This window comes from Falco punctatus, assembly GCF_963210335.1.
Source record: "Falco punctatus genome assembly, chromosome: 7".
NCBI lineage: Eukaryota > Metazoa > Chordata > Aves > Falconiformes > Falconidae > Falco > Falco punctatus.
In genome coordinates, this window is record NC_137587.1 from 2,806,838 (window position 1) to 2,833,824 (window position 26,987).

The window sequence follows — 26,987 nt, forward strand, 5'->3', positions numbered from 1 at the left end:
ACTAGGTCTCAAAGTGCTCTGCTGCTATCCCTAAAGCCGTATTTCAGTGGAAAACTACATTTAATAGTATTTCTAGAGACTGCTCTCTAGAGCAGCATGAAAGAAAAATGTACCAATTCTTCAAGGTACAGATTGTATTAATGTCATTTTGGCTGCAGACACCTGTCGAGGACATTCAGTCTTCCATTCTGCCACACATTCAGGACATGCAAGTGAAAGAGAAGGTGGCAAGAAAGAAGGAATTAGAGGTGTCCTGGTTTCGGCTGAAGTAAGAGTTAATTTTCATCTTAGCTGGTGCAGTGCTGTGTTTTGGATTTGCTGTGAGAATGCTGCTGGCACACTGATGGTTTTGGTTGTTGCTGGGTGATGTTTATACTAAGTCAGGGACTATTTCAATTTCTCAGGCCCTGCCAGCAAGGGGCTGGGAGGGGCACAAGAAATTGGGAAGGGACACGGCCAGGACAGCTGACCCCAACAGACCCAAGGGATATTCCATACTATAGAACATCATGCTGAATTATATGAAGCTGGGGGAAGGAGGAGGAAGGGGGGCATGTGCAGCAATGGCATACCTTCCCATTAGGCGTGCTGGAGCCCCGCTGCCCGGGCAAAGGCTGAACACATGCCTGCCGATGGGGAGTGGGGAATGAATCCCTTGTTTTGCTTTGCTTCCGTGCGCTGCTTTTGCTTTACTTATCAAACTGTCTTTATCTCAACCAATGAGTTTTCTCACTTTTACTCTTCTGATTCTCTCCCCAGTCCCAATGCGGGGGGAGTGAGCGAGCAGCTGCATGGGGCTGAGTTGCTGCTTGGGGTTAAACCATGACAAGAAGTCATGCAGATTTAAAGAGAGAGCATCTTCCCCAAGGTGAGCTCCCTGTACCCTACCAAGCTGCCGTCACGATAAAGAGGCAAGTTTAGCAGAACAGGCTACAGGCTCAGGGGTCTAAAAACTTAGTCAATAAGCAGCAAAAGGCTAAGGGGAACCACACACACAGTTTGTTTTGGATTCCTCCTGGATCTTTTATGCACTGTTTGATGAGTTAAAGCTGTTCACGCTTATATAACATAGGAGGCTTCGCTGTACAAACACAGCACTTCTCTCTACTTCCCTGAAGACTTAATAGCCCAAGTATAAAAAAGCAAGGCATTACAGCAGTGCACTCATAAATGAGGAGCTGTTCTCTTCTTTGGCCTTTTTCATAAGCCAAAGCCTCCGTGTATGCCTAAAAATAAATTTATGGCGTAATATGTGCACACAGATAAAGAAAGGAACATGGAAACAAGGCAACACTAGAAAGCATGAACAGTGGGCTCAGCAGTCCAGCAGTGTAATCACTGTAACCTTTTTTTTTCCAATATCACACCAAGGGAGAGTTTTACAGAAGGATGTGAAGAATGAGGTTTGCAGACATTAAGTCTTCTCAAATTATGCAGAAGAACAAGAAAGAGTAGGCAATAAAGACTGGCCATAACAGATGACAAGATGCCAGGTTCACCTTCCTGACAGCATATGGTATGTAGAATGGATAGACTGTGAAAAAAACCTTCCAAAGACAAGACAAGAAGCTTAAGTCTGATACACAGAGAAAAGGGTGTGAGGGATAAAATACAAAAGGGCTAGGGGATAAGTATTTAAAGCAACAGGCTAAAGAATTAGTATTTCCAGATGAGTGTGTGCAGGGCAAAAAAAGAAAATAATTGTATTTGCAGGCTGTATCTGTCTTCGGAACACAGTTTTGACACAAACCAGAACCAGAGCTGAGAACCAGCGTAAGAGACTTAGCTGTCCTGGAGGGAAGAGCAGGCTGCAAAGCAGCATCAGAAACACTGGTTAACACTGAGCACACCTCTTCATTCAGCTATTGAACACAACTCTAAAATCAGCCCCTGACCAAATTAGTCAGCCAGCTGGCTGAACACACACCAGTCACACACAGCAGGTTGCCTAGAGTGCTTATTTCTCACCTGTTCTTCTGACAAAGCAGTGGCAAAACACAAATAGAGGCTATCCAGTAATTTTGAAACCAAGTTTGCACCCACAGGACAGTAGGCTCTATGTAACACCACCACAGGAGCTACACTAACCTAGTCCCTGAGGTGACTGGACCCCATTTACTGGAGCAGATAGTTCAGAGGAGGAGAGCCCGTGCTGCCACACGCGACTGCCACAGAAGGCGGCACTGAGTGGGAGAAATGCTGCAGTGCAAAAACCAGAACCAAACAGCTTCTGCCTCATCCAACAACCACGTCATCATGAGGCAGTGCATTCTCTAGGCATCCAGTGCTGCTGGTTGGCCAGTGAGAAGTAGAACTGAGGGAAATAAATGTTTTGCTAGCACTAGTAAAGTTAAAGTATCTTGCTCTATATGGCATCACGAGTACTGAAGAGCAAGCTACTACACAGCATTGTCCTCAGCTAGATACCCAAACCAGCTGGCCTTATTTATGGACAACATGAAAATCTTTACGTAAAGGCTGCTTCTCTTCACCCTCCCCCATTTTACTAACTTCTAAGTAAATAAAAAAAAAAAAACCCAACATAAAAACAAGAACATCAATTGGAGAATGTTTAGTTCCAGTTCCCAAGACAGCTACAAGAACCGGTACATCTGCATCCAAGAGCACTATACTGCTGCACAGACCCCCAAGTTTCCTAACACTTCAGAAGAACTGACCACTCACCAACTCTGCCTTGATGCCGACAGCCAGGACATTTACTGACATTATTACAGCTCACACCTCTAAACAGCAGACAGATTTTAAAGGGGTTACCCGACTGGTTCCATTAATTTCCTTGGTGGTACCTATGGTGGCATACATACCACCAATCCTTGAGCTGAAGGCAATGCTGGTAGCAGACACTAACTTTTTTGGTTGCTTCAATTCCACTTAAGCCTTCAACTCACAGGCAACGTTCAGCCTGAAGGTCTCTTTACCAGTAACTTTCTAGCAGCTTAGGTTTGGGTTTTTTTCTGGAGACGTACCTACCAAACACCCTTGTGATGCTTTCTATATGCAGTCTAGGAGCATCTTTGAGTATTTCTAATATAAAAAATTATTTTTTATATATATTTATTGGTGTTCTTTGTTGACAGCTTTATTTGATTCCTCTGCAGTTGTTTTCTGAGCTTAGTACATATGCAAACTGTGGAGAATGACAGAACCGCCACGCTGACCTTAGAGAAGTTCAGCAAGGCCACTGACAAAGACTGCTGCACTCTACATCAGAATACCAATTCTAAATCTGGGGGAACTTCAAAAAATATTCTTCCTGCCTTACTCCTGACCTAGGTTATTCAAATATAGCACCATTACAGACAAAACTAACACACACATACCATCTCTCAAAAATAAAACTCTTCAGATCATGTAGTTAGGAAAAAAAAGAAAAAAAGACTGCATTGGATACAGCCTCGACTTAAGGAGGCATATGTATTTTTACTATATATGTAAACACACATACCCAGACCTATGCAGAGGTATGTTTATTTTACCTGTTTCACTTTTCCACGTTGTTATTTTAGAATATCTGCAAGTGATACTTTTTGTTACAAACTTACAATGCTACAAAAACAACTAAAAATGCAGTAACACTCCTTTTCATCACATCCCCGGTTTCTAACAAGTTAAAGGGACAGTTTAAAAGATCCTACTCGCCTAGCACACCAGTAAGGTTTATGGAGGAATGCTCTAACCTTGCCCCACTCAAACTTCCAGCTTATTCTGATTCAGTATCTAAGAGGCGATGATGCCTGGATGTATTTAAAAGACATGTAGATGTGGCACTTAGGAACACAGTTTAGAGCTGGGCTTCACGGTGCCAGGTTAACGGTTGGACTCCATGTTCTTAAAGGTCTTGTCCAACCTAAACAATTCTATGCTCTGAAAAGGGCAGTGACACTTACAGGAACTAATCAGCCTTCTTAAAAGAGGTTTCAACACTGGATTTTTATTCCAAAGCTGCTTAAAAACTCAAACTACTACAGCTGCTACGGCAACCTAAACACATTTGAACTGTCACATGAAGATCATCGTATCAGCTCAAAATGGCTTCAAGTAGACAAATATTTTTGACAATGCTCCTTATGCTAGGAAATGACTCGGGCATTGATCCCTTTTCATACATTTTATTGAGTTTCGTCATAGCACAGATGTGACAGAATTAAAAGGAGGAATTCAGTAACCCAGGCAGGCCTCCTCCTTTTCTTTCTGAAAGGCAGCTCCCAGAGCCAGAATCAGTTCTCACTGCTCAGTAAATCTGACTGCTTTGGATTACAAATTCCAGAAATAAGGAATGACGTACTTCCAGCCATTTAGCAACTTGTGGCATTCATAAGTTGACCTTCAGGTAGTAATACCTTCTAATTAACATTTGTAAAATATCATTTTCATCTTTCCAGGTAAATCAATCCCTTTACCTGTCATTTAATCAATTGCCATTTAGAAAGCTTTTACATTTATCAGCATCATTCTGACATGCAGTTGCCCAGACCTTCTGCCGTCACCTGGGTTAGTTTCCCAATGACCTTACATAAAAGCAACACACTCCATCTTACTTTCAACTTGCTACAAACAGTTTTATTTACATCACTCCTGAGCCTTTGAATTATCTTTACAAAGCAACTGTCTTTGCAATACATGGAAAAAAACCCTAACATAAGATTTCACCTCTGCAAGGCTTTATCTACAGAGATAGTTAGCAAGGAGTTATTTACCAGCATAATTGTACCATCTGGCCAGTTTGCAACATAGTCTTTCATTTCAGAACTTGTACTTAGAACATCATCTGTCCAAAAATGCAGATTTTGTGGTTAAAGACGTAAAAAAGAAGGAGATTTAAAGAAATCCCACAAACACAACAACAAACCTCCTCCAGCAACTTAAATATTTAATTTTCATATTCTGGTATTCATACTTCAGTACTGGTATTCCTCTACTCTCCTTTATGATAAATCCTAGTAGCCGTCAATTCATGCAGCTATGCCAGAGTTGCCTACGAGGCTAAATCAGATATATATTACGCTTACTGAATTTTCTTCATTCATAGCTTTGTTAAATCCATCTAAAGAAAGCTTATTTGTCACAATTTATTCTTTGAAAGCTTTCAAAGCTGCTTGCTGTTCACGATTCTATCATTTCTTCTGACAGAGTCTGTGGGTCACATTATCCCATCTGTTGCTTTCTTAATACACTAAGTAGAAACTGCAAAGATCACTCCTTTCCATTTTTGATAACTGCCATGTTTGCTTTTCCTAGTCCTCTGAAACACTCCCACCTCTTCTGAAGATTAAGCAGCACTACAGGTGTTTCTATGCCTAACGTCAATGATTCATGACTCTTCAGAAATAACTGTCAGTATTTTGTTCTTAGTTAAGTATACATAACATCCTGGTTACACGCTTTCTCATACAGATACACTTAAGGAAACACTGCGTTCTTTCAAGCACATTGTCTGCTCACACCAGCTCCTAACTGCCTTTACTGCATTCTCCCTTATTCCCCAGTTCCCTGGTTTTTCTTCAGTTTTCTTCAAAAGAGATTTTAAATACTGATATAATCTCATTTACTGTTGGACCTGCTTGCCACCTAGTGTTCTCCATCCCAAATGCTTTCAGGAATCCTTATGTGCTTACCATAAGAGCAATTTCTTTCTTATTTCCTCATTCTCCCCCAGACTTAACAGCATCTTCTCATTTGATTTGCACCCTGCCCCCTGGCAAGGCATTGAGGAGGAGATGGGCCCAATATTAAAACCATCCCAAGGGATTCAGTGAGTTATATCGAAGTCGTGCCTTTGTCCATGAAACTTAAATGCCTTTAGATTGCATTTAGCTCTTACCTGGCTGGATCTGGGTAGATGGGATGTTCCCGGGACCCTGCTCCATCATAGCGGGATAATGAAATGAGGGAAGACTCCAGTAACCTCCTAGAAAGTAAAAACAAATGACAAGGTCAAAGACCGTTCAGGAACAACCCCCCTGTTTATGCCCTACTTTCTGAAGTCTCTTAAGGCTATTTCTATCATCAGTGCTGAGAATTCTGCAACACACTGAATCACTCACTGACGGCATAAGTGTTTTCACCACACAGCTATTCAAAGTGTAATATTCTCACTGCACAGGAGAAAGAACACCTCAAGAAAGAGGAGCAGTCCCAAACCTGCTTCCAAGTTTCAAGAGAAAGATGCAGATGATACTAGTCCTTTGAAGACAAGTCATCCCAATTTGTCAGGTCCGTAAACACTAATGCTGCATTGGCTATTTGTCAAAATCTTACATACTCAAAGGTGGCTAGGCAAGGAATGGGCCAAGGAGCATGGGACAAAGAACACATCTCAGCCCATGGACCTTAAGGGCACTGCTGGTGCTTATTCACAGTATGATATTCAGTCTTAGTCTCAAGGCTCAGAAAGAAAGGTTTTCAGCTAAAAAAGAAAAAAAAAAAGTTCATCTCCTCTGTAGCTTGATCAGCCACAGGGAGAAATACCAAATATTCACGCAAGAAGTAAATGTATGCAAATGCAGCCAGACAGCTTGAATATGCGAGAAGTGAGTCTGAGTCATGAAGGCAGCAGAATCAAAAGTATATAGCAGGAACATGTTCTCCACCCTGGCTTCTACATGCACCCCTATCTAGCTTCGCGTCATAAAGCAGAGGATGGAATTGTTTCAAGACTGACTCATTCAAGCCTGTTGCAGCCATTAGGTTAACACAAGAGAAATGATTTGGGGTGGGTGTGGAGAGGGGAAAAAAAATCAACTGCCAAAGTTTATAAGGCTGCTGAGTTCCCTTTCAAGTCTTTTTGCTTTGGAACTCCTGCTAAATTTTGTTTTCTGGTCTTTCTTAACTCTAATGAAAACTGTTGTGGTTTGAAAGTCAGGCACCCAACACCACATCTGTTCTATTCACCCCCACACACAATTGGTGAGGAAGATTTGAACCCATCAGCCTCAGGCCCACACTCCTAATCTGCAGTTAGCACTTGCAAGGCAGGACAGCAAGCATCAACACAGGAAGCAGGAAGAAGGACCAGATATAATCCACACTCAGCTCCCTATTTCTAGCTAGCTAAAGACAGTAGAAATGCAAATGAGACATGTTCTTTTCCAGCAGCAACCCCCCATCAGGATCTCAAGACAAATTTTCAGTGCCTTCCAGTAATCAAAAGGAGATATTTTTTGTTACTTCAATTTTGTGTTATAAATCTAGACTACCGAAAACAGCAAGAGATCGCTCCAGTTACTTGGAAAGGCATGTGCCATCTTGAGAGACTCCATACTGGCCGCAAAAGCACTGGGACTCCACAGAAGGCATGAAATCCTGTCCCCTCTGGCACAAAGTTGCTTGGCAACCATTTGTCTTATTCAAGAAGAGTTATAAGTCTCTGAGACTTTGAGATGAATTAATTCCCCAGGTTATTGAGTCAAAAGCTCTAACCTTCAACACTGCCAGATATTAGGAATCCCTTGGCTCCCCAGAAAGGTACCATACTTCAATCTTGCTTTACCAAACCCTCTCTCGTGCTCCAAATACATAAATCAATATATGCAAAAGCAGCTAATCCACAACAAACAGTGCAACAGCTTTACGAGGTATACCCTGAAGTCCTACACCTATAAGGGATACCTACCACCTGCATCATATATAAACTGGTTTTATTCCTTCTAGAGGGAAAGGTAGGCAGAATAAAGCTAGCAGAAGGAATATGCTACCTATTACATCAGCTCACCCCTTTCTAAACCACTGGCTCAGGGACTGGGTTACTGGCCACCACAACACCAACATGCTTTTTAGAAGTCTGCTCTTCCGAGCTGCTTCTGCAGAGCCCTGCAAAGCCAGCAGTTCGCAAGCGGCCTGGATGTGCTGAGGCTACCAACCTACTGGACCATCCTGCCTAACCACTGGGCTTAATGGGAGAGAAAGAAGTTCCCACAGCACACAGACCCTGGCAAAGCCACAACGCTAGAAAGAGCGGCTGCCTCCTTACAGATGTGAGCAACCTACACACCACAAGTGGCAAGTTTGATGCCATTTCCCTGCAATGCCTATGGTGTCCTGATAATGTGCACACACAAATAATCATCAAACTCATCATCCTTGTCAAAAGTCTTGCTGCCTATACGATACACATGCCACCCTCTTTCCCAGCCTTTCAGGGTCTATCCACTAAGCAACACAGCAAAATCAGAGCCACAAGGGAAGGTGACCAGTACACGCTGCATGGCTCAGCCAGGCTCTGGTAGAAAGGAATCTCCAGGTATTCTCCAGCCATATTTCTCTCCTCAACTTTGCAAAGGCTGGCAATTGCACAAGAGCAGCATTGACTTAAGAGGGATCACCTTCAGAAAGCTGGCAGCAGCTGCACTGGAGAAAAATCAAAATATATACCAACCAGAGGACACCAGAAGGGTGCGGAGGCAGGAGCAGGGACACATCACAGTAACTTGGCGCGGGTCTGCCAGCAGTCCGTCTGCTTGGCTTGGGAACAGCACTTTGGGGAATCTATAGTTCTCACCACCCCATCTGATCCTTGAAACAAATACTGGAAGAGCCTTGCTCTACCAGGTACCTGGCACCTCAGATGAGAACTGATAACATGTTACTGTAGTAAAATACAAACCAAGAGCTACCTGAGCCTCAGGGCCCTCTGATTTTACCTAAACAGCCTGCAACTCCACCCTGTGAAGCAACAGGAGCTGCTGTTTGAGGAGCATGTCCTTCACCAGACGGGCTCCCCAGGAAGACAAGCAGTTATGGGGTTGTGGGGACCAGGATGACAAACACATTCTGTTAAAGAGGACCCTCTCCAAGGCTGCGCTGCCCGAGCAGAACAGTCTCAGCTAGAACGGCCTTCCCAGGAGAGCCTGCCAAGACCAGACTCGGCCCCTGCACTACCTCCCATCAAGGCACACAAGCCACATACTAAGGCCACATTCAGATCAGGTGGACAAAGACAATTCAATTAACAGTAACTGCTAAAAGCTATAGCTGATTTTAAGCCTGCCTGGTAGCTCTTAATTGTCCTACAACTGTGTCCTCTGAGATCAGAGAGCAACAAACAGGTAGATATAAATACATATAGTAGGCAAGAAAACCAAAACAAGGCAACAGGCAATCTCATGAGATCCAGATGGACCAACTCTGTGGTTAATGCTCCAGAGAACAGCAATACTTGTACTGAAAACAGTACAACTGAATACAAATAAAACCTATTATTTAACTAACTCATTCTAGACTGAGCCCTTGAGGCCCAAGTTAGAGATCTGAACACATTTGCTACTGACAAATGGGTTCAATAATAGATACACTGTTATAATCATCAATAAAGTGTCCCATCTGTGACACTGGAAATGTAACCTACTGTCCCCCAGGAAGATGCAGATAAATGTTTTTAAAGTCAGTCATGCTGCACTAGATCAAGTCTTAGGTGCCACATTCGTAGCTTTTGCCACTTAAGTCCCAGAAGTGACACAGACTATTTGTTTTCAGCAAGCCCAAAGCGTAAGGTAGCCCAACACCCTACCACAGTAAATGCTGAGGCTGAGAACAATTCTTAGGGAAGATAAACATAATCCACTGACGAATAGAAGCAGCTCTGTTAAAGGGAACTGCTAGCCACTAAACATCTATGTTTCCAACAGAAGCATGCAAATAGAGAAAGAAACACGTATCGCTTGCACCTCCTTTTGAAACATTTCAGTAGGGTGTTTGACTCCTGAATCCTTTCTGCAGCTTACAGCACCCTCTTCCTCTCACATCCCCCCCCATTTTTGTTACCCAGATATGTAACAGGCTAACACTAGGCTCTGTGGAAGCAATTGCTCCACTATCTCTGTCTAGACAATATGAAATTGTCACAAATGACATCTGAACTACAATTAGCAGAGAAACTGCAATTTCCACTCTCCTCCCCCGCTCACCAGGAAAAATTAAAAAAAAATAATATAATAATCACACATTATCATCCTCCAGGTTGTCAGTCAATGCTGCATGATGATTAATTCTGCTCACCCTGAGAGATGCTTCTGGCCCAGCTTGCTAAAATAGGAGGAGGGGGATTGTACTTTTTTGTTGGTTTATTTTTTTTATTAAAACTACTGCAAGCAAGAAGATAAAAATTGCCTCTGTTCAGCAGCACAGAGATCTCAGCAGATTCCTCTCCCAGACACCAGTAGCTATGGAACTGCCGCTCTACACTCAGCCTGGTACCTCAGGTCTGAAAACAGCAGCAATCACTAGCGATGGGGGAAAGGAAGCAAGGTCCAAGTTACAGGACACCTTTAGACAAGGGAGAGAGAAAGAGAGTGCACGCACGCAAAACACTACAAGCAGAAAAGGGAAATTTCTCAGAAATGAAGCAGCTGAATGCCAGAAGCTGCAGCCTGAGGGGGAAAGAAGCCATGAAGCAGCCTCCTCACAGCACATCAGCCATTGGACTATACTCACACTCTCCCCACGGGGGTGAGGATCACCACCAAAGCCTCTTGGGACCGAGTGATTCATCTCGACAGGCTTTGAGAAGGCATTAAATGCAGCAAATTTAACTTCTCAGTTTCTAAGGATATGCAGTTCCTACACCACATCTTAAATTTGCTGTCACAGCACGCACATTACTGAGTAGCACTGCTCCACGTGACACCGAGGGAAGGGCTTGCTTTCCTTAAAACCAAAAGGGTGTTCAGTCAGCAGCCATCCTCCTAAGCTGCTGCTGCACACCAGCCACCAGAGCAAACTAGTAAAATGAAGCACTCTTAAGGACAGCAAGCACATGTACCCCTTCCGTAGTCTCAGCCTTCAGCTATGAAAACAGCTTAAGACAGAGCAATTCTTAGTTATCCTTCAAAGCACAAGTTATATTGACAAATTTGGCAGCTTCCAAGCTTCCTCCTCTGGTTTTCCATCTTCCCTGGAAAGGTTTTTATATTCCATATTGCCCATTTGGAGGTGAAATTACCACACTGCTTCATATACATTGTTTTTCCAGCCCCCCAGTTTACAGCCAGCACTCAGTTCTCCCGAGTGCTCCTGGGGTTCCTCATATGAATGTAATGAACAGCAACAGTTTAAAACCAAATTCCTTTCAGTCATCGTCCTCTTACAGCAAGGCAACACTTAACTTAAAAATAAGAAGAAAGCCAAAACTTAAAGACAGCTGATTTTTTTCCAGTTGCCCAGTAACTCTGCTACCCTCTCTCAAATCCGAGGCTCAATTATTAACTGTTAACAAACCCAATTAATTCTTGGAGATCAATTAAAGCCTTGACAGAACACTGGAAAACTATTCTAAACAAAAATCTCAACCAACACAATCCACTGACTGTAGGGTTGGGATTTTTTTCCTTCCCTTTTCTCAGAAGAATAGGGAAAAAATTATTTCAACATGTCTGTATTGTGTTGCCTACTTTCTAAGAGCAAATTGAAGTCACGTAAGCAGAAACCATCAAGCATTTTGTTCCATAGCTTCATTTTCCATAAAAGTTTTGTGGTTCTTGTCAAACAGAAACACACTATTGCTATCACCAGTTTCACATTCAAGCTTAAAATAAAAAAAGCAATCAGTATGCAGTTCTAAAGATTGCCTGAAAAAATGATTTCTAAAATTAAGTCCTTAACATAATCTGCTCTGATACCTCTAAGCTAACATTTCTAGACTGTTTCAGCTTTCACATGGTTAGACATATTTAGCCTGGCATCAAAACCGAATTAAGACAGGTCAGAAGCAGGTGATCAGAAAAGAAGAAACAGTCAAACAAAATAGTGAAACTTTCCTTAAGACAGTTGCGATCATCTACAAGAGATAAATACCCTGATGATCTAACTACTGATGAAAACACCCACTTGTGCAGTTCTCCGAGTTAGCTCCTCTATCCCCTTGTTTGTATCTTTGCCATACAACTTACCCTCAGTGAGGAACAAGGGCGGGTAGGCTGCCTTTCCTACGAGTATCCAGGCCCTGTTAGGCATTCTTGTCATCACTTTTCTTTTTTAAAAACTTATTCCACATAATGAACACCTTTTGCAAGAAAATTTCTGTTCTTTAGGGAAAGCAATAACAGCAAAGATGAGATACATGATCATAGATACGTGCCAAATACAGCCTTTGTAGAACACTTTGGCCAGCTTGAGAAAGAACTTGCACTAACTGAAGAGCAATCGGTGACAGAGGAGACATCCTTCGCAGCTGGAGATATGAAGCTGTCAGAGAAGCAGGTTTGATACAGGACAGAAGTTATCACAAAGAACATTTTCCCCCCTTCACTGAATCTGGGCAAGAATCACCTAGAAAACTAGCTGTAAGGATTTCTCAGTCAGCAAACAGACAGCACATCAGGTCTTCAGCCAGGATGGGAAGTACCTTTGGGAAGGAGTGCAGGGAAAAGGATCACAATTACACAAACAAAGAACTGCAAGTAAGAGTTCCAACAGCAGAAACAAACATTGGGAATTGTCTTCTCCTAATCACACAGCAGGGAGCCAGTTTCAAGAAGAACATGGTTAACCCTTTAAAGTTTACCTACTTCAGTTCAACTAGAAAGTAGTATCACATGACTAATTATGCTATTAATGCACCTCTGCTCTTGGACTAGGAACTTCAACCTCCATTTACCACCTGATGCCACAAGAGCTACACATCACCTTTGAAGCTCATCACAGAGGAGGTCAGTGGTTCTGAGGAAAGTGACAAATTATTTAGGTTTTTTTTAAGTTGACCCAAGCTCACACGCTTAATCTATTACCTCACGTGCTGACACAGGCCATGCAAGGAGATGAGCGAGCATTATGCAGAGGTCCTCATCCTACAGCACCAGGGAATGACTAATGCCTTATTTCAGCAGGTGAGAGGAAGCATACATCCATGATAGACATTAAAAAAGGTCAAGAGCAGCTCTGGCAGCATTGATTACTTTGGCAGTAACTCCAACATGAAAAGAACAATCAAAGATCTTGCACTTTCATTTTGCAGGGGCAAAACTTGAGGGGCAGGGAGGGAAGAAGATATTTATATCAGCTCAAGCTACTGCATGTCCTATTTTGCTCTACAGTGGCAGTTTTATACCAGTGCTCAGAATGGGACCGGCACCACAGGCAAGCTGAAAACTGACATCACATTCCTCCACCTAGGAGGAATCGCATGCACCCTTAACGGCATACAATTATATCAGAAATTCAGCTAGAGGGAATTGGTTCCTAGTCATCATGGTTATAATAAGCGAATTGAAACCATGGCCAAAAGAGAGCCACCACACTGCACTCCCTCAGCCTGCAGACAGCTTTAGTCTTTTGAGGCCTCTTCTACCTACCTTCATATGTATAAGGTCTGCTTCAAATTCTCCTTGTTCCGGGAGTTCCCAGCTCCACAGATTGTGTGGACAGCAGAAATCTCTGCTTACCCACGCACGCAGATCTGCGTCAGCTTCTGGGATAATTACATAGGGCTCCTGCTTCTCCATAGGGAATTGAAGAGGAGGTGTCTTTCCTGAGGGGGCAGAAGCCGTACAGTTATCTCCATAGGCTTCTAAGGCTCTGAAAACAGAGGTCTCACCACACATCAATCACTTCCTTTAAAATGCTCTTGTTCAGGCTGGAGTAACGAAGAGAGTCAGGTCAGCAGATGACTGGCAGGGTAGTTCAGCCACTTACCCCAGCCGTCCTACATCAGGAAGCCAGGGGAAGGATCTGATACTAATGCATTTCAAGCCGAAAAATGAGTCAGTTTCCTGGCAGATAATGAACCCTGTTTATTCACAGCCTTCAGTTCCAGCAGGTGCTTTCTCAAGAAGAGCAAGGGAGGGGGTCAGTTACATCACCACACAAACAGCCATTTGGCTCAATCAGTTAAATATGTATGTGGAAAGTGTTTAAAATGCATGTTAGCTATTCAACAGACCAGAACAGCTCAACTGGAGAAATCTATAGAGTCATCACTGTTTTGGTTACAGTTGTATTACTGAGTCAGATCACAGGTCCCTCCCTCTCCTCTTGCTCCAGGCCCAGAGGAGATGCATGCTACTGCAAGTTCTCCAGCCCAGATTCCATAATAAGGAGTGAATAATTGGATGAGGGCACTTTGTCCCCAGGCACACCATGCTGCGTGCTTTTATGAAGAGCGTGAAGAATGAGCGCACGCACGCAATATATGTAAGTGACTGCACATCTAATGATTAAGGCTTGTATTAGCATAAAAAAAGAAGCACGCTCTACTGCCGAAATCTCCAGCTCCTCCCCACATCCAGGAAAGCTGAAGAGCTTTTAGCTGAGCAAGCAGTCCCGAAATAGAAGGTCTGAGGGCCTGCCCATCGTTTCTTTCTCAGCAAAAGGAAAAACAAAACCAAACCAAAACTTTAACTTTACTTATCTGCAGACAGACAACAAGCTCTATGAATCACAGTTAGATAGTTTAAACATATCAAAGACCACCATTAATCATAAACTGAGCATCACCCCCTAGACAGAATACTACAAGTACATGAACTCAATGCATGGAAATAATAAATGTGAAAAGGAGCAACTGTTCCAGGTCAAGGCAGCTTGTCTGGACATGTTGCCCTGCAGCAGCTGGGTCGGGAAGCCGCAGGGAAGCCACCTGCGGACAGCACAGGAGACGGCCAGCCTAACAAAGGAGAGCTTTCAAGCAAGGAAAGCTATTCACGGTCTTCCCGGTCTGTGGGAAAGGTGTGAACTGATATGTTTCATGGTATCCTCAAATAACTATCTGTTTGAAGCCAGCTGTCTTTCAACTTCTAAGCAAACTATGTTTACTTAAGATCTTTGTTGTATGGTCATCTCATACAAGCCTGCCTCCAAAAAAACTCCAAGATGAAAAACAGACAAGCAAACAAAAAAAAAAAAAAAATCCCAAAAACTGAAACAGCCCACCCAACTCTAGAGCAGAAGCAAAAAAGTAAGCCAGTTTGGAAGCATGTACCTCTTCCACCCTCATTAATGTCACTGGAATCCAGTTTCCACAAGTTCCCTTGCTGCCATGCTGGAGCAGGTGAACACAAAGTCCCAGAACAGTCCCATAGACAGACACACCTGTAGGGAAACAGCTCTCTCTTTCCTGGAGACTGCAGAGAAACAAAGTTTACCTGATTCTTTTATAGGTGAACTCCTCATTACTAGGCCTGGACTACCAAAAGAGAAAAAAGAGGAGGGAGAAGGGCCGTGGTCTGACTGGGGAACCACCATGATGGTATTTGAGAAAGCAGTTAGTTCTATACCTGCTTAATTTGCAAGTCAAGCTGCTCCAAAAGTAACATGGGAAAAAGAATCTCATTTTGTGTGCTACAGTCATTGCTCTACATTTAAATTCAGGCCAAGAAAAAGAAAAGGCAGCTTAATCCTTTCTGGAAGTTTGGCGAAGACTGCACACGCTCAGCTTTCCGAAGTACTTGGGGAAGCTCGGCAACAGGGAGTGACCTCTATTAGTCACTGCAAGAAGGAAAGCACAAGGCATAATTTTTTCCCCCACCATCTCTCAGTAAGGAAGTAAAAGGGCTCTAGCAACCTTATATTATTCTTAAATCAGGAAACCAGCAAAGGCAGGGGGAGGAAAATTTGTGCAAGAGAACAGGCACCTCTTTCACTTGTTCTACATAACAACTATCAGCAAATTCAAAAGCTCAAACTTCTACCACACCAGTAAAAAAGTCTTTCCTGCCCACACAGAGGCAGCAGGCTCCATCTGGAAAAAACCCACAAAGCTGGAAGGGTGGCAGCAATAACCTCAGAGCTCATGTAGACTCAACTGACCACTTAGGCATCACGGCAGCCTCTCCTACAGTTCAGGACGTGGTTAAATTCTCATCATAAAACTAATTTTTATTTCCCATTTTTAGAAAAGGCCAAACAATACTTGTCGTTTGTCCACAGCCCGCACATCTCACCCATAAAAATAGCTAATTATCATGTCTAAATGTTCAGGTCACCTTCCCATTATCACTTCACATTATGTTTGGCACTGACAAATTAGGTCTTTGTTCATTTCTATACAGCCAGGCTAACAATTCCAGAAATCATTCCACCACCCCACGATGTTGGCCTTCTCCCCTCAAGCACCTCTTTCCCAACCACAAATCCAAACCTCTTGTCTCTGCTTGCAAAGCCCTTCGTAACTTCTATTTTAGTTCCTCACTAACTACTGAGGTAATATTTACCTCTATCACCATCAACTTTCAAGAATTGTAGCAAGCATCTTTGCGATTATTTCTTACTAAGCCTGAAAACAGCACAGCATAAATTGTTCCAAAACTCTCACGTTACAGACAGAGGCTACAGAGGTTTGCCAGAGAAATCCTTCTTCCCACAGCACAGGTAAGGCCTACACACCGTAAGTTTAAACAAAATGGTGAGCCCAAACTACAAATGCCAGGACACAGACTAGCAAGGTTTCCGTAAGTAATGGGCCTGAATGTAACGGGGTGGGCAGAGGGGAAATGTGGTGGGTCCATTCAGACATGGCACAGGCCGTGCTCCCACTGACGTGCACCCCGAACAGCCGGCCGTGCTGCCCCTCTCTTCTCCACACCAAAGAGCTGTGCCCTCCTCCTGCCCAAGTCCCCCCCTTTTCCAGTGAACTCAGCACGTCACCACTGCAACAGATATTAAATACTTGAATAAGCAAGCCACAACTGCTGTAAGCAATTAGGAAAAAAATAGTAACAACGTGGGTTTTGTGAAATATGGTACAAACCAAGGCGGAATACACTAGGTATGTGCTTTGTCTCCACCACAATACACATTTTGCAGCTTTAGGTAAGGCAATGCCCTCCTGCTTTAGTTCCCTTAAAAAAGTAAAGGGTGTAGCACTACCTTCTTCCCTTATTTTGACAGTAAATTTCAGTCACAGAACTGTCTCCTAGTAGGTAACTCTGAATCCGCAGCAGGGGGCAAGGAAATGCTCTGTTTGTTTTGTTTTTAAGGCTAGGATATGAGTGACATGCACCTTTTCACTCAGTGCTGTACACAGCGAGAAAGCTATCAGAAGCCAATACACGCAGAGATCTGAGCAGCCTGGTCATTTAAATCAAAAACCAGAGCAGCACCTCAGAAGCTCAGGCTCCAGCACGAACTCAGGAACAAGCTGTAAGAGTGACAGGACTCTTCTCCATCTCACATGCAGCAGTTGCTGTTGCTGGGCAGGAATGGGGGTGTTCCCACCCTGTCAATCTACTTTAACCACAGACATTATCAAATTTTTTAACCAGAACACGTAAGCTAACTAACAAATACTATACGGACACACGGTTTTGTTTAACAATCTGCACATAATCTTGAAGAAACAGAACACACAAATTACTTCGACTCAGGACGTCCCACGCAAAGCACTACCAAGAATGATTAACTGAAGTAATTGCTGCTGAGGACAAAGCAACTCTGAAGAATAATTACATCCTGGAAAGTTGGCAACAGAAGACGCTTGCATTCAAGATGTATCTGATATTTGTTGGACAAATAGCCAAAGATGTGTCCTTAAGTGAACTACCTTCATTAGAATACTAAAAATGACACCCCTTACACCAGATACCCTGGCCCACAGAGACCCTTCCTCAATGAGCACGCACAGTTAACCAAACCATTAGGTAGACTACCATCCAATCAGTGTTAGAGGGCTGGAAGTTAACAAATTAATATTCATGTCATCGTGTATAAATCTGATTGTAGAAACTACCAAGGCGTGCTAGTTCACCAAGCACCTAAACTTATGCAACTTTGTATTAAAAGCAGTATCTCATATTCTTAGACTTTTTGATTTCACACACTGGGTAACAAACTCTCTTTTCAGACGACAGACTGGCCCCCGGTTTGTAGATACAGCTTTGATGTGTCATCAATGTAGGACAAGAGGCATCCCCTCGTGGCCATGAGTAAACCATGCCTATTTGCATCAGGACAAAAAAGCCAAACAAGCCCAAACATATTCACAGCTTCCTTATGGAAAAGCCCAAAATTTAGGTCATAGCTCGAGGCATACTTGAACAAGAAAATAAACAAAACCCCGTGGAAAAGGTGACCGCCCAAGTCTCCAGTCAACGTCTGCAAAGCATTCCTCCAGAAAATAAGCCCCATATTATGGAAGTCTTCTGAGGACAGATGAGCAGCCATTTAAATGCAAACAAAACCTTTGAGAAGGCAGACCCCAAGGAAAGGTCTGCTTCAGGCTTAGCAGAAGTTGGTAAGGTCTTTCACAGCTCTAACTCACGGACATTTGCACATCAGAAAGGCGAAATACCTTCTCGCCTCTGATCCACACGTATAGCTTTCAAACCCTTAAGAAAGCCAAGAGGATAAGCTCCTCCCTGGGTTGCGTTCTGTACCAGAGCCATTTCCCCTCCGATTCCCATTCATGCCTTTCTCCAAACACTGAAGAACCTGCAAATGTATGGTAACTAAGGAGATAAGCTGCAATTAAGGACTGGGGGGGGGGGGGAAGGTGTGTGTGTCTGCACGTGGTGCTTTTCAAGCTACCTTCTGTTTTTTTATACAAGAACTCAGAAACTTTCTGGTTCCGCAAGGAGACAGGGAAAGCAAGGAGCAGAAGCAACATTACCCTCTTGTGGCAGCAAAGCAATATGGAAATAAATCCTGAGAAATTCAAACCGGAACAGACTAGGTGTTTCTTTCCATACCTGCGGCAAGTATGGAGTGCTACGTGCTGTCAGAAAGGCCACCAAGACTGAAGAGGGAGCGGTAAGAGCTGGAGGACCTGCTCTGCCCCGGCAGGCGAGGATGGTACCACCGCTTCACACTGCTGCACCTGGGGTTCTGTCAGGCCCCTCTATCCCTGTCGAAGGCAGGGCACAAAGGTCCGCGTTCAGCTAATAGGTGAAGCCACCGGTACAGCACTGAAGCTTTTCTAAGAGTAACACAGCACAGCCAAACTCACTTGCACTGTACACCGACACCTGGATCACACAACCCCGCGTATAGCTTTCTCATCCAGACCAAGAGCAACGCAATCCGAGCTCAGGGAAAGGCTGAGTTCACGTCACACAGCAAGAATGCAGGCAGGAGGGACCGCAGACCTCAGACGAGAGCTGACAAAATGAAAGACAGAAATTTGACACTGGACCCTGATACACGGTTCCAGGGAAGCTGGTCTGCACATATCACTTGTGCACAATGCATCCAACAGATTAAAATACATGGAAAAAAGCAATGCCTTCAGTAAGCTGTGCAGTCTTGGCAGGACAATTATTTGCACAGCACTGTGGAATCCACATTTCTATCTCCTCACAAACAAAATAAAGGATAAATACAAAACACAAAGGTTCCCAGACAATACAAACTTCCCCACCTCACATACACTCCTTCCTATCTTCGTGCAGGGCAAAACCATCACCCAGGCCAGTTTAAAACACTTCTCTGATTTTCAGATAACTTCAATAGTCTACCTTGTCTGCCAAACTAAATAGGTGAGGCAAGGTGAAAACATTATGTATTCGTGAAACACAGGCACAGAAGTTACTCATACCACCACCTACAGAATTTGACCTCTGGAACGAGTACAATGGAGTGGTTAGAGAAGTTTAACATAATTGCCAGACAAAGCTTCATAATGGAAAAATAAGAATAATACGCATTTCCTCATGTTTCATGCAAACCTGCCTGGCAATAGGACAGGGCTCATCTTTTATCTGCAGTAATTCATTCAAATCTCTAGTCAAAATAGGCAGGTAAACACTACCAGAATTGCCCACTTAGTATATTATGAGCAACTAAATCTTGAATGGGTAAAGGACAAGCTTCCCCCTGTGCGTTTTATTTTTTCCCCTTTCTAGGGACTGTTTCACAGGGTAAGGTTTGAAATATGTCAACAGGGACACACATGGCACTACTTGCCCCTAGCATCCATTCTAGAAAGACTCTGGCCTGGGTTGCCATGCCAGAACTCAGAAACACCACAAGATTTAAAACCAGGGTATTTCTTTTTTTGTGAAATAACACACTGTAGATATCACTTGTGTCATTAAAATAGCCATAGAGGTGGCATTTGAAGATCTGGACCGGTTTTATTAGTCAGCATTGCACTGTACCTGTCACTAACTGATGAGCTAAATTCAGTGGCAACCACTGCTAGGACTCGATGTATCATTTTCTTAAGACAGTGGCACTAGCTCATCTCAAACAAGCAGCTGACTAGGAGAATCCTCTTTCATTCCCTGTTCAGCTTCTCCTTATCAACCTGAATTGGCCCACACAGCAACAACAGCTTAGAGGATCTTCTCCTTCACTAAGAGTACAGTATTAACACAATGTTTCTTCAACCCGTTTCTTAATTAACAGGAAGTTAGAGAAAAGTTAAACTAGTTCACCTGTTGCTCAGTTATCTTTCCTTCAGCCACAGATGCCAATAGCTCCTCTCACCAAATTTATGCAGCACATTTCACATGGCAACTTCAGGGATTTCTGAGGCTCTTTTCATTTTAATGTTAAAAGTGAGGCAAAGATAGATCCACAGGGGGAAAAAAACCCTACATTTGAATTAATGAGATCAGCCTGGAGAACCTCAGAGAAGCCGAAGCTGTCTCACCAGCTTCTGCTTAAGGCAGACCATAAACCTTCCCAATTTCACACAGCTTCAAGAAACACGCAGCTCAACACTTGTGCTGCTTTCGGGCCAAGCTGAATGCAGCAAGACTGCTGTACTGCCGAAGCTCCCAGCGACAGGTTCCTCCTAAGAGGTGCCAGAGCTGTTAGTCAGGAACAGCTTCATTACACGCTTATTAGTGTCTTCGTGATTAGCCCAAGGTAATTAGCCCAGCACCATCAGAAAGAGCAGAATTCTCTCTCTACCCAGCTGACACAGCTGCATCAACGGAATTCAAAGAACAGCCTTCATTAAACTACCAATTAACTTAATTGGCAATGTCTTCCCAGCAAGCTACTTCTCAGCCAGGAAAGACAGGTCAATGAGTGGATCCTGCCCACAGACAGGGAATGCGGATATACAACACACAGTTCCCAGATGCAATTTTTATCCCAAGTTTTTCAGCTGGCTTTTGAATACAGAGCTCAGCTGCCCAATGAGGACATCTACCGGAGAGACAAAGGACAAAAGGTAAGACAGGTCACAGGCAGATACACGGACAGTCAACGCTAAGAACCAACCTGAGGTCCACAGGCATGAAACTACGTTGACTGTGTGTATGCAGTTATTGCTTGTACCCCCGGGCTTGAAGGCTTACCCTCCCCTCTCCTGTTTCCCCAGCACCTTGAGCATCACACAGCCTACATCTCATGAGCCTTAGCCACCAGTTTTGCACGCTTCTGCAGCAGCAAAGGTTAACAGACATTTTGGACTCTGCTGTGCAGGAGTGGTTCCAGCACTTTCCATTACGGGAGCACACCCTAGGTCTGGGAGACAAGACAACTTGGTGTGAGAATGCTCACTCTATGCAAAAATTAGGTACAGCAGGTGCTCGCTGGCTTGTTAGTGCTCTATAAGGGAAAATGCAACTGCTAATTTGAGAAGGGCAGAAAATTACACCCACAGGACACAGCTATCCCACACACAGGGTTCCTTTCAAGGGGAAAGATTTCATGAAGTTCCCAACGTCACCCAAGGTGTTTAACAGGAAAGGGAATTAAGTTTTACTTCAAGGAAATTGCTACGAGCATTTAACTCTGACTGTTCGCTGCTTCCAGCCCCCTTACCTCAGTACTCCACAGTTAGCTTAACTCAGTTAAAAGTTAGAACATGCTGTGCATGTTCTTGAGAAAGGCCTGATAACAGAAGCAGAGTCCCTATGAGAGTCTCTGCAAACTCTGCCAAAAGGATTTCACCAGAGGTTTCACCTTCGCAGGAATTCCTCTGGAATTAAGCTCATGCACTCCAAATTAATGCCTCGGCAAAAAGCACCTGCTTGCAGAGGCGATGAGGGAGGCAACCAACCCTGCACAGATGCTACAGCCACAGAGCTGACAGCAGCAACCACCATGGGCGACGAAGTGACCCAGAGATTTAGTCACAGGACTCCAGCTGTTAGGCAGCAATGCGTCCAGCTCCTGCACGCCTGGGTGGACTGAGTTATATACCCCAGGGCAGTTTTAAATTATACAACTGTCACAGAAAAGATCACATCTACAAATCCCACTACACCTCACTGTAGTAATATGTGCCAACTGCCTGATTAATAAAAAGGCTATTTGCTCCCCCCCCCCCCCTCGTTATTTCTGACACTGCAGTGACTCAGCCCAGAGAACAAGCTCCACAGTGGAGATGGCATCAGCGTGTACAGCTATTTCAAAAGAAAGATAATGCGAGACTCACTCAAGTGCCATTTTAAAGCTAAATTTGTCAGCTCCTTCTCACCTCTCTGCCCTTTGATAAAGGACTAGAGGATATCTGATTTAAATTAAAGGCAGGTAAGTTCAGGCCCAAGAAAGAAGTAGTTACCATGTAATCAGCTTGGGACTCTCATTATGGCAGGCTATAAAAAAAAAACTAGGGCAAGGATTTAGAAGCAGATGAATAATTTCATGACCACCACACCACTTATTTGCTACGCAACTACAGCAACAAGAAAGGCAGCTACTGTTCTAGCCTGAGTATAATCAGCTTATCTGCCCGAAGAAGGAAAGAATTCCCTTTCCTCAGGCGCTCCTGTGTACAAGGCCTTCTCAGTCAGTTACATCTGCATCCAACCTGGAAACCTTGCTTTCCTACAGCACAAAGCATCCATTTCCACAAAACAGCAAGACTGGACCTTTCCTCTGACCAGAGCAGAAATCACTCGACAGGGAGGATGTCAAACTGAAACCCAGTAGGGAAACGCTGCCTAAAGTACCAGTGTAGCTGAACCATCCATACAAGCCAGCAGGGACACTTTTGCACAAAGCACAGGTCCTTTGTGGTGCCAGTTCGATTCGGCTCATTCTGTTTCTTGTAATAGACCTAAGTATACAAAAAAACCCCAAACCCTTAAAACCAAGACGTACAGCAGAGCCTAAAATTTTCAGTGATCAGCTTGCCCCCAACAAGCTCACCCCTAGACTCAGGTCAATAGCATCCGCTTTCAAAATATACCTCTTTTACAAAAGGCAAACAAACCGCATGGGTTTGACCACACACTCACAGCAACGTTATATGCACAAACCACTGACAGTAAGCTCTGACTGTTTTTTGCCCTCTATAGCAACACCAAGGAAATGGCTGTTAACTCTTCCAGCTTAACAACTACAGCTTCAACAAGACACAGCACTCGGGAAAGCAATTCTCGCTACTCCTGGCCAATTTTCCATGCTAGCCTGGGCAGATTCTCTGTGTGCAGCACGTGTGTGGTATGGGGGCCCAAAGGACAGCGTAGCCCATCCTGTGTTCCTGCCCTTCTGCAGCGGCTGGTAAACACCAGGAGCACAGTTCACCTCAGAGATCTGCTGCTAGAACCCATCCTTTTCCCTCTCTCTACTGTCATCCTCCTTTCCCATTGAGAGGTCTGGTCTCTGTCCTTACAGCCTTCACAACCTATCTGCAGCGCGACAACGGCAGCTAGAAAGGACATCAATGCAAGGTCTCCGTTTTCATCGACATAAACAGCTGATAAAAGGTTTTCAACTCTGAAAATACTGGAAAACTCAGACTAGATGGGAAAGGTTTAAGAAAAAAATAGAGGAGGAAGGCCAAGCATATATCTTACCTCCTGAGTGAATCCTCCTCTGAGCTTTCCTCAGGCATTTCCTGGTTTAAGGCCTCCTGTGATACATTCCCAGGTCTGCTTGAAGCCGACTGGCTGTAAACTCTTTCCCAGTGCCCCGTCTCCTGGTTAAAGACCACTCCCACGGTCCTCTCCTCCTGCGGGGTGGAAGAGCTGCCCAGCTGCAGCCTGCTAGAGGCAGGAGCCCTGCCCTCGGTTCTCTCTGCAGGCTGCACCTGGCTGGTATTTGGAGGCACACCCTCAAACGTGCTTTGGACCTGCCCTGGTGTGTAGCTAGGCGTGCTTCTCTCCCAGCGCAGCGTGTCATTGTTAAAGGTCAGCAGGTTATGACAAGCGCGACAGCGGTTCAGGTGACCCCGGGACAAATTGGAATTGTTTTCACTGCTGTGTGGAGTCTGCTGATGGGAGGGACCCGGCCGATCAGGCTCAATGTTGTTGTTGAGCATTTCTTGAGCCTGTTGCGCCTGGCTGGGCTCCCCACCAATCCCCTGATCTAACTCCTGAAGCCGGTCATATTCCAGGAAGAATCGCCTCAGATCACACTGGAGCTCATTACGGATGCTGGCCGGATTGCTCGGGCCAGCGCTACTACCACTGTCCACCTCAGCCCCCGGGGCCAGAAAGCCCCTCCCTTCTGTTGCAGAGGTATAGACCGATGCCTGGGAACCTCCCTCCTGCTGTCTCAGCACGGACAGCAAGCTGACGGAGGAGGCACTGGTCCTAGGGGGGGGCATGGCTTCCAGTTCTGACCGAGAGCTCATGTTCAGCACTGTCCTGGACCAGTCAGACCCACCTAAGCCCGAAGCCATCTCTCTCGCAGACTGTTGGTACCGGGACTGGTGGCCTGCCAAGGGCCCGCTGAGGGACCGCCGCGTGGGGCCCAGGCTAAGGTTGCGCAGGGTGTTGCCAGCAGTGCTGCTCTGAACTGTGCTGAAAGCAGAGGGCCTGTTAAGTATCCCCTGCTCCTCCTGCGCTACGGATGCCTGCTCTGGGGGTTGATAAGGCTCTGTTTGCACAGAGGAGAAGGAAGTGCCAGTGGCCCCAGAAGACGTGGAGGGTGCATTTTCCTGGTGTGGGAAGAGAGAAGAAGGAAGTCTTGCACTAGAGCATCGGCTGCAAAGGCACAACATCCCCAGGTGCTGGCAGCACTCTGCTGTGGGATAGCTGACACGCTCCCGGAGCCTGTTATAGACAGATGCCCTTGTGTTCTCACTGGCTGGAGGCAGAGGTGGTGGTGGTGGAGGCGGTGGAGGGGATGGGGTAGCAGAGTCTTGAACACTGTTTTGCTCTCCCACCTGTATGCCAGAGGAGCGGGAGGACAACATATGCAGGAAGTTGTGGAGAAGGGGTGTGCGCCTCACAGGCTGAGACGGAAGGATAGCACGCTGGCGATAATGTGGCATCTCTGTGCTGTCCACGGAGATTTCCACTTCCTCATCGCTCTGCAGAAGGAAGCGATCAAAGTTCAATCACCTCACAGCAAAATCCCGTACCTCCAAAAGACCAGCAGAAAGCCAGCCACCACCCCAGACAGATGAAAGGATGCGGTAAGTCCCTTCCTGGGGGCCTCGACTTGCAGGGAACCAGCTGAGACTATTTCAAAGTTCATTTCATGGATGCAGACACCCTCTGCCTACAGCCTAGTGAGCTTTGACAATACACTGTTCATATGAACAGAAGCATCAGCATCTGAGGGTCAGCAGCTGTGGGGAGCATTGTTAATACCTCCCATAGCTTCAAATCCAACAGAATGTCACAACAGAACAGAAAAAGCAAGGCCATGGGGACATCTGTCCCACCACTAATGAGACAGCAAGGGCAAAAAACCCACATGCTTCAGAGAGCTTTTTAACAGCCCTGCATATAACACGAGAGCATTCAAGTGACCAACAGAGGTAAGACAGAACTCGGCTTAGAAGGACTTCAGGTTTTCAGAAAAGCACGAGGCTGCTTAGGAACAGACCAGATTTAATGATTATAGTGCCTTGTAATTAGCCAGGCTATATATACAGGTACTGACGTTTCCCTTACCTGCTGGTTAGAAGGGTTAACAATTGCTGTGAGCAAGTAGTGTCCCAAGGGATCAAACCGTACCAGCCTAAGACAAAAGCAGAGCCAGAGTATCAATCATCAGCTCACATTCCACATTGACACACAGGAAGCTGGACACATCGGGAAAGAAAACCCCACATGAAATATTTGCAATGAAAACAATATTGTGTTACCATCATCATCTTCTGAAGCATGTAAAAAAGTTTATGCATTAAGAAGCAAACATACTTATCCAGGCAAAGGCTGTAGCTATTTTATAGTCCGCAGCAATACTATACAGAAGTTAAAAGCTAGAAACAAGTACTGCTGTATCAATTGAAATAGCCATGAAATTTTAAGGAATATGTACGTATACATAACCAACGGGAATTTGGTGCAAAGGGAGAGATTAACTTGCCTTGAATGTTACATCATTGTCTTATTTTAAATTGCTCAAAGGTAGGCATCAAGTTTCCAGTTTTCTCTATAACTGCACCAAAGTAATAGCTCAGCATTCTCTTCCAGCAGCTTCTGCGTTCTCTCATCCTTATGGCTAACAAGTTTAATTACTAAGCTTACAAATTAACACGAAGCAGATTCTGGGCATTTATCGGGCACAGGTTCGATTACAAATATGAACCACCAAGCTAATCTATTATGTCCAAATGCCTGCCTTCCCACCCACAAAACTGTTTCTCTACCAGCTGAGTCAAGGAGCTGCAAGCAACACTTTTCTCCACTGCCTCAAGTGCGGAGGGTGCAGCATCCCAGAGGACCCCGCCACATTCCCCAAATGTGACCGTTTTTCACATACAAGCGTTCTCTTCCCCCAGAAACAGGAACTCACCTGACCCGTTCCATTTCACTAGCTGTTTTCACCACTGCAAAAGGCTCCCGACGACTCCAGTCCCAGAAATGTATCTCATTTGCAGTTGCAATCAGCAAGAGCTGAGCCGTAGGATGAAAAGCAAGTGATGCGATGGCATTGTTGCTATCTGTGAACCAGCTCTCACTTCCACCCTGAGTGAGGAGTCAAGAATCACAAGCAGTTTATCATAAAGTTTGAGATCATTAGGTTTCCATGTACGTGCCATCTCTCCGAGACTCTGCCTAGAGCATGGAAGCGACATGCATTCTTGGCAACAACAGCTGCGCTCATACGAGGTCACGTGTCATATCTAGAACAGAACACTATTTGCAGCAATAACCACAGACGTATTGTTGTAGGCAAGTGTGTCTCAAGCAGCCTGTAAAAACGCTGCGTTTCAAAGTGACCAGGTAAGTATGTTGTGTTTT

General features: G+C 44.6%; 1 protein-coding gene across 7 annotated transcripts in view; it reads right to left on the bottom strand.

Annotated features, from left to right (window-relative positions):
* The window catches only part of AMBRA1 (autophagy and beclin 1 regulator 1), a 137,221-nt gene that overhangs the window by 95,842 nt on the left and 14,392 nt on the right, over window positions 1-26,987 (bottom strand). For 6 of the 7 annotated variants that reach the window (XM_080395708.1, XM_080395705.1, XM_080395706.1 and 3 more), the window contains 4 exons: window positions 26,539-26,711; window positions 25,692-25,758; window positions 23,643-25,102; window positions 5,843-5,929 (listed from right to left, as the gene is read on the bottom strand). In XM_080395708.1, coding sequence (XP_080251834.1) covers window positions 5,843-5,929; window positions 23,643-25,102; window positions 25,692-25,758; window positions 26,539-26,711 — 1,787 coding nt within the window. The remainder of the gene's footprint in view (window positions 1-5,842; window positions 5,930-23,642; window positions 25,103-25,691; window positions 25,759-26,538; window positions 26,712-26,987) is intronic. The other variant, XM_080395711.1, reaches the window with a different exon arrangement.